Consider the following 16,664-nt stretch of genomic DNA (forward strand, 5'->3'; position numbering starts at 1 on the left):
TGAAGTTAGCTTTTCCAACTTTTATTTTGTTACATTTTTGTGACAGTTAAGTGCCAAGTAGATTTTTGTTTGAGGATTATACCTGAGAACAAACGTAGTGAAATATTGTAGCAGGGAAATCTATGTAAAATGTGACAATGGGAATAGCATCAGTTCCACTGTCTAAAGGGAAAAAAGTAACAACTACTGAATGATGATAACAAGTGAATTCAATATTTTGACCTCTGACTATTTAACACTTTGTAATCGAGCTAATGCGAACTTCAAAGATTTTTTTTAATGTGAAAATGCAGTTTTGTATTATCAAAATATGCTCGCTAATTCAGACGTTTTTCTGAATACCTGTCATTGGCGCCTTCCTTCTCATTCTGCTAGTTTTATTTGATTTTATTGACAAGGTGCCCAGTAGAAAGTAACTTGAATTGAACATTTTTTTTTAGCTTGACTAATCAGAATGCACTTTAGTCATTAAGGCAGAAAGAAGGGGATTCTGCTCCAGGTCTGCTTTCAAGGTGCTCCTTACGAGATCTTGGCTTGTGGAGAAGTTCAACTTCAAGTAAGGTTGGTGCTCTTGATTGTTTAGTCTTAAATTTTTATATTGTAAAGACATTACCTAGGTGGATCAGAACTCTTTTATTACAGAAAGTGCCTAAAGTTAATTCTAGTTTATTCTTCTTCATTCTCTCCTTTCTCACATTCTGCCCTTTAAATTAAATCACAGATTTCCCTCAAGAAAATTTATATTTTACTATGCTAGGAATAAACCTCAGAATTATTTTTAACTAAGTTTTTGTCCTTTTATTGCTTGTTCATTAAATGTAAATTAGATTTATTTTCATTCATTATAGGCCTGAAAACTGTGACCTTAAAGGTGAGAGGATTAATTATAAGATTTGTAGAAATTATATCCAGGATGATCTTATTACCTAATTTGTCATAGCACAGAATGTAGTCAATTTTAGGCTCTTTTGATCTGGTTCTGGAATAATTTAGATTGCTTAAGGTAACTAAATCTTGATCCTTAAATGAAAAAAAATTAAAGTTAGGATATTATTATTATTATTATTACTACTACTACTAAATAATAATCCACACATGATAATATGTATTCTGTTTAAAAAGACATACTTATGCCTTTAATTAAATATGAACAGATAACACTAATCTAAGAGAACTATACAGAAAAATCATGAAGGAATTACATACAGAATAAAAATTAATTCATAACTAACAGAACACTTACCCAAATCATAAATGCCCTATAGTTGGGAGAAGTGAAAACAAGTAGTGTTCTAATCTGACAATTTTAAATTCCCCAACACAATTTATAGCCATTATTAAATTCTTGCGGTAGGTAGTTATTCAGTAGGTAAATTTTCCCATGCCTCCCACATAACTGTCCAATAGTTGCTATATTTATTGCACAGAGAGAATGGCAATTTGTCCTAGAGACCATTTAAGCTTTTATTTAGATTCACTGAAGGAAAGTAAGCAAATTTAAAAGTAGCAAATTTGAATTTAATTTAGGAAACCATCCCACATCTCAGATACACAGATTTTAGGGGGCCTTCTGGAAGTCGTGTGACTGCTTTTCTTTAGACAGAAGTTGCCATGTAACAGCTGCCATTCGGGTGGTACCCTGCTGGACCCTACCTTTGGAAGGTTTCAGTGGGCCTTGGAGGGGCAGGAATGATGAATAGTAACCATTTTCTTATACTCAGCTGGTAAGATTCCCAAGCTTCCGAATATATTTTGATTTTTTTTCCCTTTTCTATTCTCATATAGTTAGTATCTATGTCATAGTGTAGAGTTTGTTCATATTTAAGTTTAAACTGAGCCAAAGTGCTGCCTTTAAGGTTTTGAATCAGGATTGAATCCCAGGTTTTCTTCATATAATCAGTCAACCCCTAGTTTGGGCCTTACAAGTTGAGGGGGCTATAGACCGTAAGCCAGAAAAGCTACCAGTGTTAAACAGATTCCACCCACGTTACTCTCAAAATCATTTTGTCTTAAGATTGGGCTACCTTACTTCTTTCTTACTGCCCTGATCATCACTGGTACCCTCAACATAAAAATAATTTCTACCATGGTAAAGATGATGGTGGCATTAAAAAAGAGTATTTTAATAGTTATTCTGACACTAATACTTCAGTGGATCTGTGATGTCAAAGATGTGGGTGCATCCATCCAGGGATGCAGATTGCAGCCCATCCATGCCATCTTATCCTGTGGGATTCTTGACCATAACATCTCATAAATCCTCCCTCGGAGCTGACCCAGTGTGCTTGAGGCCTTCCTTTAGATCACAAAGGTGATCTAAAATCTTTAGGCTTTTCTCTCGAGGAGCTTTTTGGTTGAGTGCATTAGTCCATTTCAGGGGACGAAAATACTGTAATTAGAAATTTCAGGCTGAGAAATTTTAGCTTTGTTGCAGCACAATATTGGACTCATATAACAGGGCTGTAAGATTATTTTGATTCTGTTGTTCCATGGGATATATCCATGATAGTTGTTACATGCAAAGGTATATATACATACACATATATATCTGCACATAAATGTATATATGTGTGTACATATGTATGTATATCTTGCTGTCTATAATTACTGTCGTGGTTCTGGGGTTTAGTCATTGTTATGATCGAGCCAAAGTACAAAGAATAAGGCATCTGGAAAGGCCTTCTATTTTCCATCTGCTTTCATCTTTTTTTGGTTCAGCTGCTCTTTTATCAGCATATAGCATATGTATCCTCAGATTACTGGATATTCAGTGTTTATATGGTCAGCCCCAATATGTGATGTGGTCTTTTGAATGGTTTATGAATGCTGTACATAGATTTTATGTGAAATGTATGTAGCTTGAATTAAGTTTTCAGGGAGCAATTATTTATGTAAAGCTAAACAATGGAACTTCTATCTTTTATTCTGCTATCAGATATGCAGTTACTTAGGTAGAAAAGAAACTGATGCTGGGTTTGAACAACACATTATATTACATAATTTTTGGAACGGTTTATTTCCCACAAAAAAAACTGAATTTCCTAAGGACAGATGAAAATTCTGTTTATTTTCTTCTATGTCAAAAAGAAGCTGATAAAACCAACGTTGTGCCTCTTCCTTGGGTTTTTTTTTTCATCATAAATCACCAAAGCTGATTTTTCAGGTCTTTATTGCGGCACTTTGTAATGGAAAATAAGCCTTCGTGGAAATGTTTCCAAATGTACTAAAATGAATTCCAGAGTAAAGGAGATCATGGGGTCAAAATATATCTTTATTCCAGCATCATCAGCACAGCCTTCTGCTATTTTTTTTAAGCAACAAAAACTTAACCTTTTATGAAATGTGGAGCCAGTGAGATAAGTTTTGTTCATGCGTAGAATTACCTTCTAAATTTTCCTCTTATATGTTTAAACTTACTCATCTGCCAAGCTTTTAAAAACTTTTCAGTCTAACCTTATTTCCTAATTGCTGTGGCTTAAGTTATAGTCTTGTTATGTTGATAAAGCTTAATTTAAAAAAAAAACACCAAGGAACAGTTTTGTTGAATGTAAAGCACTGGTGCCATTGACTGTCCACATTGAGAAGGCTCTTCACCCTTATGCGCACACTGTGGATGCTGGTTGTAATTCAAATCAGCTTACCCTTTTGTATTAAGATTATTTCACCAACTGCTACAGTCAATAAGATCAAATCTTTGTATGAGAGAAAACAACTGAAATTTTATTTTTCTACTTACATTTCTAATGCTGGTGTCAACGTTTACCAATAAAAATTAATTACATTATTGCTGGCTGGAGCTTTATTTCTTTGGTGTGGATAGGGAATGACTATATTGTTGAATATTTTTAAGATTGCTACAAGGTGACCAGACCTGTGCAGATTTCACCCCAGACAATGACTCTCTCCTATGGTTTTTCTACTTAACTTACAAGACTTTTTCTCACCCTTGTACTATCTTGTGTTGTATTTTCTATCTCTTTAAGTGAATTTCTTGGCTTTTCAGCTGTTGTTCAAAGGTGTGACTGAATACTAAATGTGAGATGAAATGTCAACAGACACTGTTGTCATATGGCTATCATATAGGATTTGTTTGCCTCAATTCAAACCAATTATTGATCCTTTTCTGAAATTTGTTTTAGCAGTATTCTTAATTGTGAGACAAACTGCTAGGTGTGGAAGGCTTCAGTGATGCTGGATTGTCCATAATAATAATCAGTCCCATTTCTCAAAGGCTTGAAAAGTTTGCAAATTGCTTGAAATGCATTAGTACCCTCATTCCAAGTCCAGTACTCTAACTACTAGCCAAGATATAAGTGGAAATATACATTTCTGAATTTTAAAATGGATTGATTTGGAAGTAATTAATCTACATCACAGGCCACTAAAATAGATTTGTAAAAATCTTCAGAGACGGTTTATTCGTTTAGACCTTTAAGCTCTGCAGAGTGCTTTACTTAATGTTATTTCATTTGAGCCTCATAACAAGCCTATGAAGTAGGGGTTATTTCCATCTTACAAAAAAAGGAAGTGGAAAGCTCACAGAGGTTAAGCAATTAGCTTAAAACCCAACTTGTTTTCTCCAAGGTAGCCCCCAATTAGAAAATTCTTATTGCTATTATTTGCTTTGGGGCAGCGAGGTGGTGCAGTGGATAGAGCAACAGCCCTGGAATCAGGAGGACCTGAGGTCAAATCTGGCCACAGATACTTGACACTTATTTGCTGTGTGACCCTGGGCCAATCACTTAACCCTGTTTGCCTCAGTTTCCTCATCTGTAAAATGAGCTGGAGAAGGATATGGCAAACCACTCTGCCATCTGTGCCAAGAAAATCCCAAACAGGGCCATGGAGAGTCTGACATGACAAAGTACTCAACAACTACTTGTTTTCCTGCTGTCCTGCAGGACAACTATAACCCCCAACCCCATCCCTAACCCTTTCCATTTCTAGCTCTGGGTACAGTAATCAAATAAACTCTTACTATTTTTCCAAAGGGCATGTTAAATACTGACTCTATTCACCAGTCCTGTGATGTTCCAGACCAAAACAACCCTCTGCCCTATATATGTTGTTCTCCCCTATTAGAATGTAAGCTCCCAGAGGACCGAAGTTGTTTCTGTATATCTATTACTTACAGCAGTGCCCGGCACATAGGGAGCACTCAATATTTTTCCATAGATCACAGATTTATAGTTCATAGGATCATAGATTTAGAACTGAAAGGATCAAAGAGTTAGGGTGACCTGAAAGGTCATTGAAACCCACCTCATTTTACAGATGAGGTAACTGAAGTTATGAAAGTAAACTGAATTGCCCAGGGTCACACAGCTACCAAGTAAGGCAGGATTTAAACCCTTCTTCCAGATTCCATTACCTCTCACAGATTTTAGAAGCTGTATAGTCCAACCCCTTCACTTTATAGACGAAGAAACTGGCCCAGACATAAATTGACTTGCCTAGGGTGAGAGGATTTGAACCCAAGTTCAATGACTTAAAATCCTCACTCTATCCCTTGTGCTGGTGTGTTCTGGCACATTTAACTATTTTAAATGTTTTGGTAGAAGCTCACCTTAACTGGCATTAGGAAATGTACCTTATTCTATATTATCCTATCCCATCTACATTATCCTATCCTGTATTATCTTCTACTACTGGTAACAAAATTGGAGGAAGGGTACTGGAAAACTTTATCTTGGTTAAGAAGTATTAATATTAACAGATGCTGGTAAAAATCATTGTCTTCCGTTTAAATAATGCAAGGTATCAAGGGATACAGACTGTGAGATGTAGACAATTCCTATTCTCACGTTTACAACCTAGTTGGGAAACAGGACATAGACAAAAAAGATAAGGAATACAAAGTAACATGCTGTTTGAGTGCTGGTGCTAGTCCCTGTAGGGGCAGGGGAGGGCTGCTCCATGTAGTTGAGAAAGGTTCCCTAAGGAGAGTCTAAAGAGAAGACTACAGTACCAAGAGATAAACATCAATATAAAAAAAAAGCATGCCCAGATTAAACACTTAAAACATTTTAAAAGCAAAGGATACTTTTTTCTCAGTCTTAAAATGATCTGCAGGAGGCAGTCAACCAGTATTTATTAAGATCTCTGCAAGAGACACAAAGAAAGGCAAAAAGTCTACCAGAAAGGACCTCACATTCTAATGGGGAGGACAATGTACAAATAATATATATACAGGATATATAATGTAAATGGAAAGTAATCTCAGAGGGAAGATAGGGAAGGGATCAAGAAAGACCTCCGGGGATGGATGGGACTTGGGTATCTCTTGAAAGAAGTGAAAAGGCTTGAGTTGAGGAGGGAGAGTGTTCCAGGTATGAGGTACAGCCAAAGAAAAAAGCATAGGGTGGGGATGTGCAGTGTCATAAGGCAGCCAGGAGTGGATAAAAGTCCAGCCTTGAAGTCAAAGAAGCTTTGGCTACACATCCTGCCTCTAGCACAACCTTTCTTTGTGATTGAAGGCAAGCCTGATCAGTTTGAAATCACGGACCTGGACTTAATTTTTTTTTTTTAATTTCAAATTTGTTACCTATTCTGATCGAAGTCAGTGAGGTATAGCGGATAGAGGGCCAGCTCTGAAGCCAGGAAAACCTGGGTCGGTCCACCTCTGGCTCAATCCTTTCCCAGTCTCCCTGCCTTCCCTCCGAGAATACGCCCAATTCATCCACTCTCCAGCTTGTTTGTACAGTTGTTTGCATGCTGTCTCCCCCACGAGACCGGGAGCTCCCCGAGGAGAGCAGGGGCTGTTTTTTGTCTTCCTTTGTTCTTCACAGCGCCTGGTACACAGCTGGCAGTTAATAATGTTAGATGCATGACTGGGCAAATAACTTTTAAGTGCCCTAGTTAAGTCTCTAAGACTATAAACCGAATAAAAAGTTAGAACGACTACCTACAAACCAATTCAGGAAAAGCTGGAGGCGCCTTCTACAGGGAGCGTCTACACCTGGAAGCTCCCTTTACTAATGAAATCACAGGTCCACTCCCTAGCCCTACTGTTTGCCCAATTTCACCGCCAGCTAACTCGGGTTATGGCACGCTCCATAAATTACCCCGAGTAAGGCGCCATCCTAGGTCAAGCCCAAGGAGATGGCGCACGTTGCCTACCCCATGTAGAAACACGTGCTCTCCTGACAACTTCCCCCTTCCTTCCTCACACACTGCTGCAATTCCAGTACAAGCGCGTGCTCACAAAGCCCCAACATTGCTATTAAGACCCTCCAGCTTCGCCAACTTCCGGCCAGGAAGTGACGTATAGGACGAGCCCGCCTCGTGCTGCGCACGCGCAGAACCCGACGAGCCTCTCTATCCACGCCTTCCCTCTTCTCTATGGTTCCTCTCTAGGGATTCGGCCTCTCGGTGGCGGCGCCTTCGGTCCTGCAGGCAGGCTCCAGGTTGCGACACCATGGACGATTACGACTCAGAGGATTTCTCGTCATCCGAGGAAGACGAAGACTACGTGCCCTCCGGTGAGGGATCGCCGCTGGCGTGCGCGCGACCCGAGGAGAGAAAAAGAGCGGCGGCCCCGTCCGGCACCGCTCCGCCCCCTCGGGCTCCGGCCGCCTCTCTCGCCGCCTCCCCCTTCCCTGTGCTCCTGCCCCGCCCGGAGCGCGCGCCGGGTTCCCCCCGCGCACGCGCGGCCTCCCCCTCTCCCCCCTGCCCCCCCCGCCTCCCGCGCGCTCTCCCCTCGGGACTCCCTCCCGTCCCTCCCGTGGGAGTGTGTTTCTTTCCTCGCTCTGTCTGGCCGGTCTCCGGGGAGCCTGTCGCTCCTCACCTGCGCATCCCGAGTGGCGGCCCTGGGGCGGAGGGAGGACCACTTCCAGCATCCTGGAGCGCATCCCTGCATTCCCACGCCGCGCGAGCCTGACAGAAATATAGGCAGGGCTGAGTCTGAACAGAATCCCAGAATCTCCGAGCTGGGAGAGATGCCCGAGGTCACTCACCCATTCATTCATTCATTCATTCATTCATTCATTCATTCATTGTAGGAATTCCTGGTACGGCTGGCGTTCCCATCCTAGAAAGACTGGAATTTAAGCCAAAGGACTCAGCCGCGTCAGTTAATGAAATACATTTTTTAATCCATAAGGCGAAGAAAATAGAGGATAAAAATTTTAATTTCAAAGTAAAATTTATAATAACATTTTTGTATATAGTGTTTGTGCCTTCTAATATTTAACAGAAGGATCTTCAAATTTAGAGCTGGAAAGTGAGCTCAAAATCAACTCCCTTATTGTACAGTTAATAAATCAAGACAAGCCAACTTTGTGCTGGGCGCTGTTAAGCCCTGGATAGGTAGAATAAGGAAACTGAGGCCCACCAAAGGTAGTGATTTGCCTAAAATGACGTAATATTTGTAAAGCAGTCTGCAAACCTTAAAGTGCTGTACAAATACCATGTGCTACTATTATTATTATTACTATTACTCTTAATAAGCAGAGCTGGCATGTCAACTTTCATTTTAACAAGCATTTATTGTAATTTACATTCTACTGGGGAAGAGGAGAACAGCATGGACACAGATAACCAAATACAAAATATATACGGAGTAAATACAGAGTAAACCAGGGATGGGAGGAGGGGGAAGAGATGGAGGAAATGCCTCCTGAGTTGGTACTTGAGCTGAGTTTTAAAGGAAACCAGGTAGCCTCCTAAAGGGAATTCAGGAGGTTGAGGGGAGGAGTTGGAATGACCTGTGTGGTCATTTGAACCCAGGTCTTTTATCTCTATATCCAGTGCTCTTTCCATGGTGCTCTGCTACCTCGAAGGGGAACAGGGGAGTTTTGTGGAAAGGACAGTAATTAGGATAAATAAGATTTAGTGACTTAAGAGATCATTTAGCCAGCCCATCATTTTGTAAGGTGAGGAAACAGGCCCAGAGAAGAGGAGTAAATTGGTCAAAGTCACAGAAGTAATAAGTGGGCAGAGTCAGAACTCAAACCCAGGTCCTAGGATTGGGAGAGCCAGGACTCTTTCCACTGTTCCACAAGGGAATCTTGTGTAAGTTCCGTTTATGTGTGGGAGGCACCTTATTAGGAAGCCTTTAAAACTGAGTTTTTTGGTCTGGTACTTCTCTAGTCAACAAATGAGTACAATGATATTTTGTATTCTTTACATCTAAAGTCAATTGTGGATGGTAAAGATATCTGCTGTGGAATACCAGTTGTCAAAACCTGTGTGTTTCCTACTGATACCCTCACCAAGGATGTTCCCAATGTTATTCTCAAAAAAGTTATGTAGATGGGAAAGTTGTCATATAGATTGGCAGATGTGATGTTCTGTTGATTGTCGTTTTGGGATATTTAAGGTATGGTCTTCTCTATTGGATACTTTGTGAATCAATCCCTTAGTATTCTTACAGTTGGGTGCCTCCTGTAAATTTCTTCCCTGTGTATTTTTGGTCTAATCCAGTTGCTGTTAAGTGAATCAACAGAAAATTATTAAGTGCCTGCTATGTGCCAGACTGTGCTAAGTGCTGGGGAGTCAAAGGTAAAAAAAAAAAAAAGAAACAGAACCTGCTCCGTAGGAGTTTATATTCTTTCTGTTTTTCCACTTAGTGCCATTTCTGCCTCTTCTTTCAGTACATCTGAAACTGTGATATTGTAATCCAAATGTGGCGGCTCTACTCATCTTCAGTATGAAAAGAGTTTGTTACAAAAATCTCTACAAATCTTTTCCATCTTTCTTCTGTTTGAATCCCCTTCCAATTTCATCCCAACATGCCCCCAGGATGATTTTGCTTTTCTCAACAACTATGCATTAGTGTGCCTGTTTTCCTACAGCTCCTCCAACAATAATAATTTTCCTTTTTATTTGGGTCTTATTTGCCAATGTGATGGATGGAACTACAGAGTTACCTGAATTTGCATTTCTCTAATTATTAATTATTTGGAGCATTTTTTTCATACATCTGTTGATAGCTTGGATTTCTTCCTTTTGAAAACTGCCTGTTAATATCTTTTGATCATTTATTTGTCTATTGGGGAATGGTGCATTTATGTACATACATACTTACATGTGTGTATGTGTATATAGAGAGATGTTTTATATGTGCATTCATATGGGTAATATATGTGTTTGTGTATATGTCCTGTCAGTTCCTTGTATATCTTGGATATGAGGCCTTTATCAGAGAAACTTGATAAAAAGACTTTTTCCCAGTTGACCAATTCCTCTAACTGAACTGAATTAATTTTGATCAAAGAAAATGAGAAAAATGGGACAGTGGACCAGAATTTTGGGGATGCAGCCAAAGCAGTCCTTAAGGGAAAATGTGTATATCTCAACATGATTAACCATGAAGGAGAGAAAGAACAATGAATTGGACATTCTATTAAAAAAAAAAGCTAGAAAAATAACAAATCAGAAAAGTCCACCTAAACATCAAAGTAGAAAGTCTGAAAATCAAAGAAGAGATTAAAAATTGAAAGCAAAAACACCCCCATTGAATTAACAAATAAAATTTGGATCTGGTTTTTGAAAAACCAATAAAGTAGACGAACAATTAGCTTCTGGTGTTATGTCTTGGCTATTCCTATATTCTTTCTTTTGTGTTGGCATCTTTTGTTTATTCGTTTTTCTGGTCTTTCTGAATTGGGACTTTGGCTCATGGCCAGACCCTGTGCACTTTTGGTGGGAATGATGGGACCATTTTTTGGTCTTGGCTCTATATTATCTGAAGAACTTCTACTGTTTTGGAATATTGAATGCCATATTCTTTGAGGACCTTAGGTCGCTGCAAATATTTAATGCCTTGTGTGGTTTGATCCGGGGTACACTCTGCTTGCTGCTCTTCCAGTCTCGGTTTTTCACATTCCTAACCCCAGTTCAGTGTCTGGATGACCTAGTTACAGACTAGTACCTGAGTGGAGCTCAAGTAAACAGCTCCTGCCCATCCCCTGTGAGTATACTTTAAGGTTCCACTGGCTTAGATCCAGAATACTATAGACTTGACCACAGATTTTTTTTCACTAGAATTACAGGCCTTAAGCCCTTTCCTGGACTGGAGAGGCTGCATGTTCACAGTCAGGCATCCAGGCGTCCCGGCTACTGCTTCCCCTTGGTCTGTGTGCTGGGGGTCCTCAGCCCCAGTCGACATGCTGGAAACCTTGAATTTTCCTGCCTGTCTTCTTCTCTAGTGTCTGCAGGTCTCTGGCTTTCTCTTATGCCATCCTGGGCTGCAAAAAGGTACTCACTGTAGTTTCCTCTTGGATTTCCCAATAACCACTTGGTATGATGCTCATCTTCCTCAGTTTTGCTGGAGTAGTTGTGTGAAAGATCTAGGCTGTCCTGCTTCCTTCCCGCTGCCATCTTTGATGGTCACTGATCATTTCTTACTCATTTGGTGGTTGAAGCCATCGTCCTTGCGCCAAGTCGGTTACTGACTGTTTTAATTACATTGTGTGGTTTCAGGTGGAGAATATAGTGAAGATGATGTGAGTGAATTAGTGAAGGAAGATGAAGTGCAAGATGAGGAGGAGACGCAGAAAGACAAAGGCAAAAAAAGGAATTCCAAAGACAGCAAAAAGAAGTCTCCAGGCGTCATCCCCAGGTAACCGTGCTTCCTCCGTGCTTCACACTCTGTGGTGAGCTCCTGGCATGTGGCCCCTCCGGCGTTCATTTGTGCTTTTAGTGTTGACTTTTCTGGATGAAACCAATCATGGCCCTTGGAGACTGCCAGCTTTTCAATTGCTCCATGTTAGTGGCTTGAGCCCAGCTAGAAAACAGCCATCCTTTTGCTTTCTCTTTGACTGTGTGGGGCAAAAGAACAAATTGAATTAATGGAAAGGAAAATAAGATTTCAAGTATTAAGGGGTTCCTGATCTGAAATGAAGATGGCCTAAACCGTTGTGCTTATATGAGACCCTTGGTTTAATCCTTCCTTTACTATGAATATATTGAATACCTTTAGTCCCCAACTTTTCTGTGGCTCTGATTTGACCCTTCTGGCCCTGTAAAGCGGGCCGTGCTGAAGAAGAACCAGGAGCCCAGTGCAAATGGCTTGCTTAAGGTTGGCCAAGCTTGTCCGAGTGCCTGGCACAGTCTTTAAACACAGGTTTCACTTGGTTCCAAGCCTGGCACTCTTTCTGCTCTCTCATGTATTGCTAGTGGATGAATTTAAAAACTCACCCCCTTCTGTCCTGCTTGGATTTAAAAAAAGTATATTAGTGCCTGACGAACTGCTTCTGTGAGATGATGTGAAAGAAAGCGCTGAAGGCCAGGGAAGAAGGGAGAAATAGACCCAGAATCTAAGGGAATAGGGGTGATTTATATGTGACTCCATTCTGAAAGGATCAGTCGTTATGGGGACCGCTAAGAAAGATTTTTTTTTTTTTGGTGAGGCAGTTGGAGGTAAGTGACTTGTCCAGGGTCACACAGCTAGGGAGTATCATGTGTCTGAGGCCAGATTTGAACTCAGGTCCCCCTGCCTCCAGGGCCAGTGCTCTGTCCACTGCACCACCTAGCTGCCCCTACTAAGAAAGATTGTTGTGCAGTATACGTCATCAGACGCAAGCACCATATCAGGTCACAAGGGATGGTTCTGTCTGGAGGTGAGGGGGAAGTGTTGGTTTTGCCCCCGAACCCCATACCTGTGATATGAAGACAATATACTTTGGGATATAATTTTTATTACCCATTCTTATAATTCAGTAATGTAAATTTTCCTCAAAAAAGAGGTAATGAAATGAAAGGGTAAATTTTATTTTTACCACATATTTATTATTATGATGATTTTTATTTGTTATATAATAATAATCCACATAAACAACTATACTTGCCTAATAACTGTTTACATTTAAATTAACCTCTTTCAGTTCATAAAATTTGAATACTTTTCTGCTTCCTTCCTTTTCAGTCTTCGGCAAGATTCTACCCATTTATTCCCTTTCATTTGAAAATTTTCAGAGCTAGAGCAGATCAGGATAGGTTAGCATGAATTAACCTACCTGTCTGACCACTCCTCAATCTTCTTTGCTGGATCTTCATCCATGTCTTGCCTACTAACTGCAAGTGTGCTCAAGGCTTTGCCCTAGAGCTCTTCTCTTTTCTTTTCCTATTTTTCTTTTCTTTTTCCTTTTAAAAATATTCTTTGTTATATGGGATGGATGTCTGGGAGGGGGAAGGGAAAGATGCACAGAAGTAATTAGTTGATGTAAAAATAAGAGACAGCAATAAAAATTACATTTTAAAAGTTAAAAAAATTTAAGGTTATTGCAGTAGTCCAGGGTGGAGGTGATGAGGGTCTGAATTAGGGTGGTAGCTGTGTAAGTAGAGAGAAGAGGTAAGCAAGAGATACTATAGAAAAACAAATAACAAAAGATTTGGCAGCTAATTGGATCCATAAAATCAGAGAGAGGAAGTGAGGGTGATGCCAAAGCCATGGACGTGAACAACAGGAAGGAGGATGATGCCCGCCATAGTAAACTTAGGGGAGGGGCAGGTTTGGGAGGAAAGACGATGGATTCCATTTTGCACCTGTGCATCTGAGGTAGCCAGAAATGTCCAGGAGATAGATGTTGGTGCAGAACTGCCTCTCAGTAGAGACCAAGGATGGATAAATGGAGCAGAGAATCATCTGCATAGATGCAAGAATTGAACTTATGGGAGCTGATGAGATCACCCAGTGATTTTTCTGAAGTATTGGTTCAACCAAATTATCCCATTTTCTCAGTAAACTCCAGCAGCTACCCAGTACCCCTAGGATCAAATGTAAATTTGTCTTCCTGCCTGGTCCTTTTCTGACTTTCTAGTCTTTTAACATGTTACTCCCTCCATGTCCTCTGCCATACAGCCATCCTGGCCCACTGGCTTTTTTTCATATATGACACCCCATCTCTTCAATCTCTGCCTTTTCCCTGGTGTTCTCCCCTGCCTGGGATGCCTTCCCCCCTCATGTAGAATCCCTAGCTTCCTTTCAGATTCAGCTCAAGCACTAGCCCCTGCAGGAAGGAGGCCTTTGCTGGTTCTCCACATCTACTTGTATTTTCCCCTTCAAGACTGTCTCCTACCCACTTTCTGTCTTTTATTACCAGCTTAGGTCTGTGTTGTCTTCCTAACTAGATTATAAGCACCTTGAAGGTAGCACCTGCTTTTGTATTTGTGTCTCTAGTACTTAGCATGGTGTCTGGAGCAGGGCTGGGGAAGCTGTGGCCTTGGGGCTACGTGTGGCCCTCTAGGTTGTCAGGTGCAGCCCTTTGACCGAATCCAAACCTCAAACGGCTGCACTTGAAGACCTTAAGGGTGACACGTGGCCTTAAGGCTGCAGGTTCTCCACCCCTGGGCTGGAGTATAGGAAGGCACCAGAAGTAGCTAAATGATGTAGTAGATAGAGTGTTGGACTTGGAGTCAGGAAGACCTGAGTTCAGATCCTTACTTAGATCCCCACCGGTGGGGCAAGTCATTTCACTTTGATGGGGATAGCACCCCCTTCTCAGGGTTACTTTGAGCATAAGATGAGGTAATGTAAATAAAGTGCTACATAAATACCAGCTGTCATCATTAGGATTATGTGTTTAAGAAGTGCTCATTGACTGGCTAATACTAAAAATACGGTCACCACCTGCTCTAATCCTTTTAGTCTGAACTTAGAATCTTCAAGACAGCTTTGTGATGATCAGTTTTCCCCAAACTTGCATAGCACAGAATTCTTTAAGATAACTAAGAATTGGAATGATCAAAGTTTTGCTCCATTACCCTATATTGTCTCTTTTTTCCTTTTCTGACTCTCTGTTGGTACCTAGGAAGAGAAAAAAAGGTGGGCTGCTAATGGAAGACAAGGAGGAGACAGAAGACAAGGTGGAATCAGAAACAGAGGAAAATAGTGGTGAAGAGGAAGAGAAAGAGAAATCGGGAGAACCGGAAAAAAGCATTCCATCGGAGGAGGAGAGGAAAAGACAAGATGACGCCCTCTGGGCGAGCTTCCTCAGCGACGTGGGGCCACGATCACAAGCTCGGCCTCCTGGAAGCCAGGCGAAGGTGAGTGCAGAGAGGGCCAAAGCCGATGTTTCTCCAGAATTATTTACCCCCGGCCTGGGGTTTGAAATTGATGATAAAAATCAAGTTGCCCATGTTGTCTCTAGGCCTGCCACAGGTGGGAAGTAAAGCATCCCCTCCAAATGACGAAGCTCAGATTCTGGGCGAGGTCACGACCCTCTCTCTGTTGTTCTTGTTGAAGAGGCATCTTCTTTGTAAGAACGAACTTCCTTTGTGAGGTTTTATTTCTGTGAGAGGCGAACCAGCTGTGAACCAGCTGTGAGCCGCCTGCTGGGATCCATCTGTTGGGGCTCTCACCGCCTGGTGGAACTGATTGGATTTTTTGCTGTGTTTTGTAGACAGAGGGAGAAGGCCAAGAGAAGAGTGCAAACAAATCCCTCGTGACAGCGAAAGAGTCAGAGAAACCTAGCGAAAGAGAAAAAGTTAAAATCACCAAGGTGTTTGATTTTGCCGGTGAAGAGGTCAGGTAAGATGACCTTCACTGCATTTGAAAGCAGTTTCCTCAGAAGTTTGGGGCCTTACAGAAGAGAGTTAGAAGTCCGTCCTCCTGGCAGAAGCCAGTGTAGTGCGAGCCGACTTGTATTTAAATTGAAGATGTCAGCAGTGACACATAAGAGCATCCTCAGAGAAAACAGGCTAGGCAGGTAGGTATGGTGGTGTAGCCTGCCAGTTGTAAGGCAGAAAATGGAAAGGGTGCTGTTTCATTGCTGTGCCTTTCTGGCCTTGGGTAAGTCATTTCCCTCTTCTTCAGTATATTCATCTGAGAAAGCAAATAGCCTGAGAAGCCTTGGACTTCCAAATAAGGCCTCTGGTTCACAAGAGGGAATTCAGTCTTACTGTTGGTTTTGAGGTGATGGATGGGAATAATTTACTATAACTCAGATGTACTCTGGGTGTCATACGTGCCGAATTGATTGGACTCCGGTTAGATGTTGGTAAGAGCAACGTGCTTGTGATTCCCTGACGTTGTTTGCAGCTCGAGCAAATTTCATTAGTCCATTAGAGTGGTCTTAATGAAGAGCAGTATTTTTGATGATCAATAAGCAAGTTTGAATTTTGTCAGTTTGGATTATCGAATTGACCCATAGAGACCAACAGAACACCAGCAATCGATGGTAATGTAAGTGAAAGTCTGAGTGAAATGAGTTACATTAATATAACATTACATTCTATTCTGTTACATGAAGACAGCACAGGTTTGCAAGGACACCTGCCTCCAAAGTCATGTCACGTGGCCTCCATGATCGCTAAGAGAGGCCTCTGGTGACTTTACCAGGGACTGAAAACCATTCATACAGAAGATGGAGCATGGCAAATTCATGTTGCTGTTAGAAAACAGGAGATTTCCTGCATCTTCAGCGTGTTGACCTTTTTATTTGTGTTAATGTGGTTTTCCTGCCACCAGTTTCCTACATCATTTACTTAAAAACCATGTTGGCCCTTCTTTTTCTTTTTTTAAAGACAGGGGCAGCATCTTGAACAAGGGCTCTTAACCTTTTCTGTGTTCTGGACCCGTTCTTGGAATAATATTTTAAAATGCAATAAAATAAAAAACACAGAAGTGTAAAAGAAACCAATTTTATTCATATACAGTTAAATAAGGCTGGTTCCTAGGCTTCATCTAGTATCTGTATAATATATGTTCAGCCAGGAGGGGG

General features: G+C 41.0%; 1 protein-coding gene across 1 annotated transcript in view; it reads left to right on the forward strand.

The window, feature by feature from the left end:
• The first annotated feature begins 7,330 nt into the window (after positions 1–7,330).
• The window catches only part of CFDP1 (craniofacial development protein 1), a 133,042-nt gene continuing 123,708 nt past the window's right edge, over positions 7,331–16,664 (forward strand). The window contains exons 1-4 of the mRNA XM_027843248.1: positions 7,331–7,481; positions 11,425–11,563; positions 14,754–14,988; positions 15,345–15,472. Coding sequence (XP_027699049.1) covers positions 7,418–7,481; positions 11,425–11,563; positions 14,754–14,988; positions 15,345–15,472 — 566 coding nt within the window. The 5' untranslated portion in view covers positions 7,331–7,417. The remainder of the gene's footprint in view (positions 7,482–11,424; positions 11,564–14,753; positions 14,989–15,344; positions 15,473–16,664) is intronic.

This window comes from Vombatus ursinus, unplaced genomic scaffold (assembly GCF_900497805.2).
Source record: "Vombatus ursinus unplaced genomic scaffold, bare-nosed wombat genome assembly UNPS02014900.1, whole genome shotgun sequence".
NCBI lineage: Eukaryota > Metazoa > Chordata > Mammalia > Diprotodontia > Vombatidae > Vombatus > Vombatus ursinus.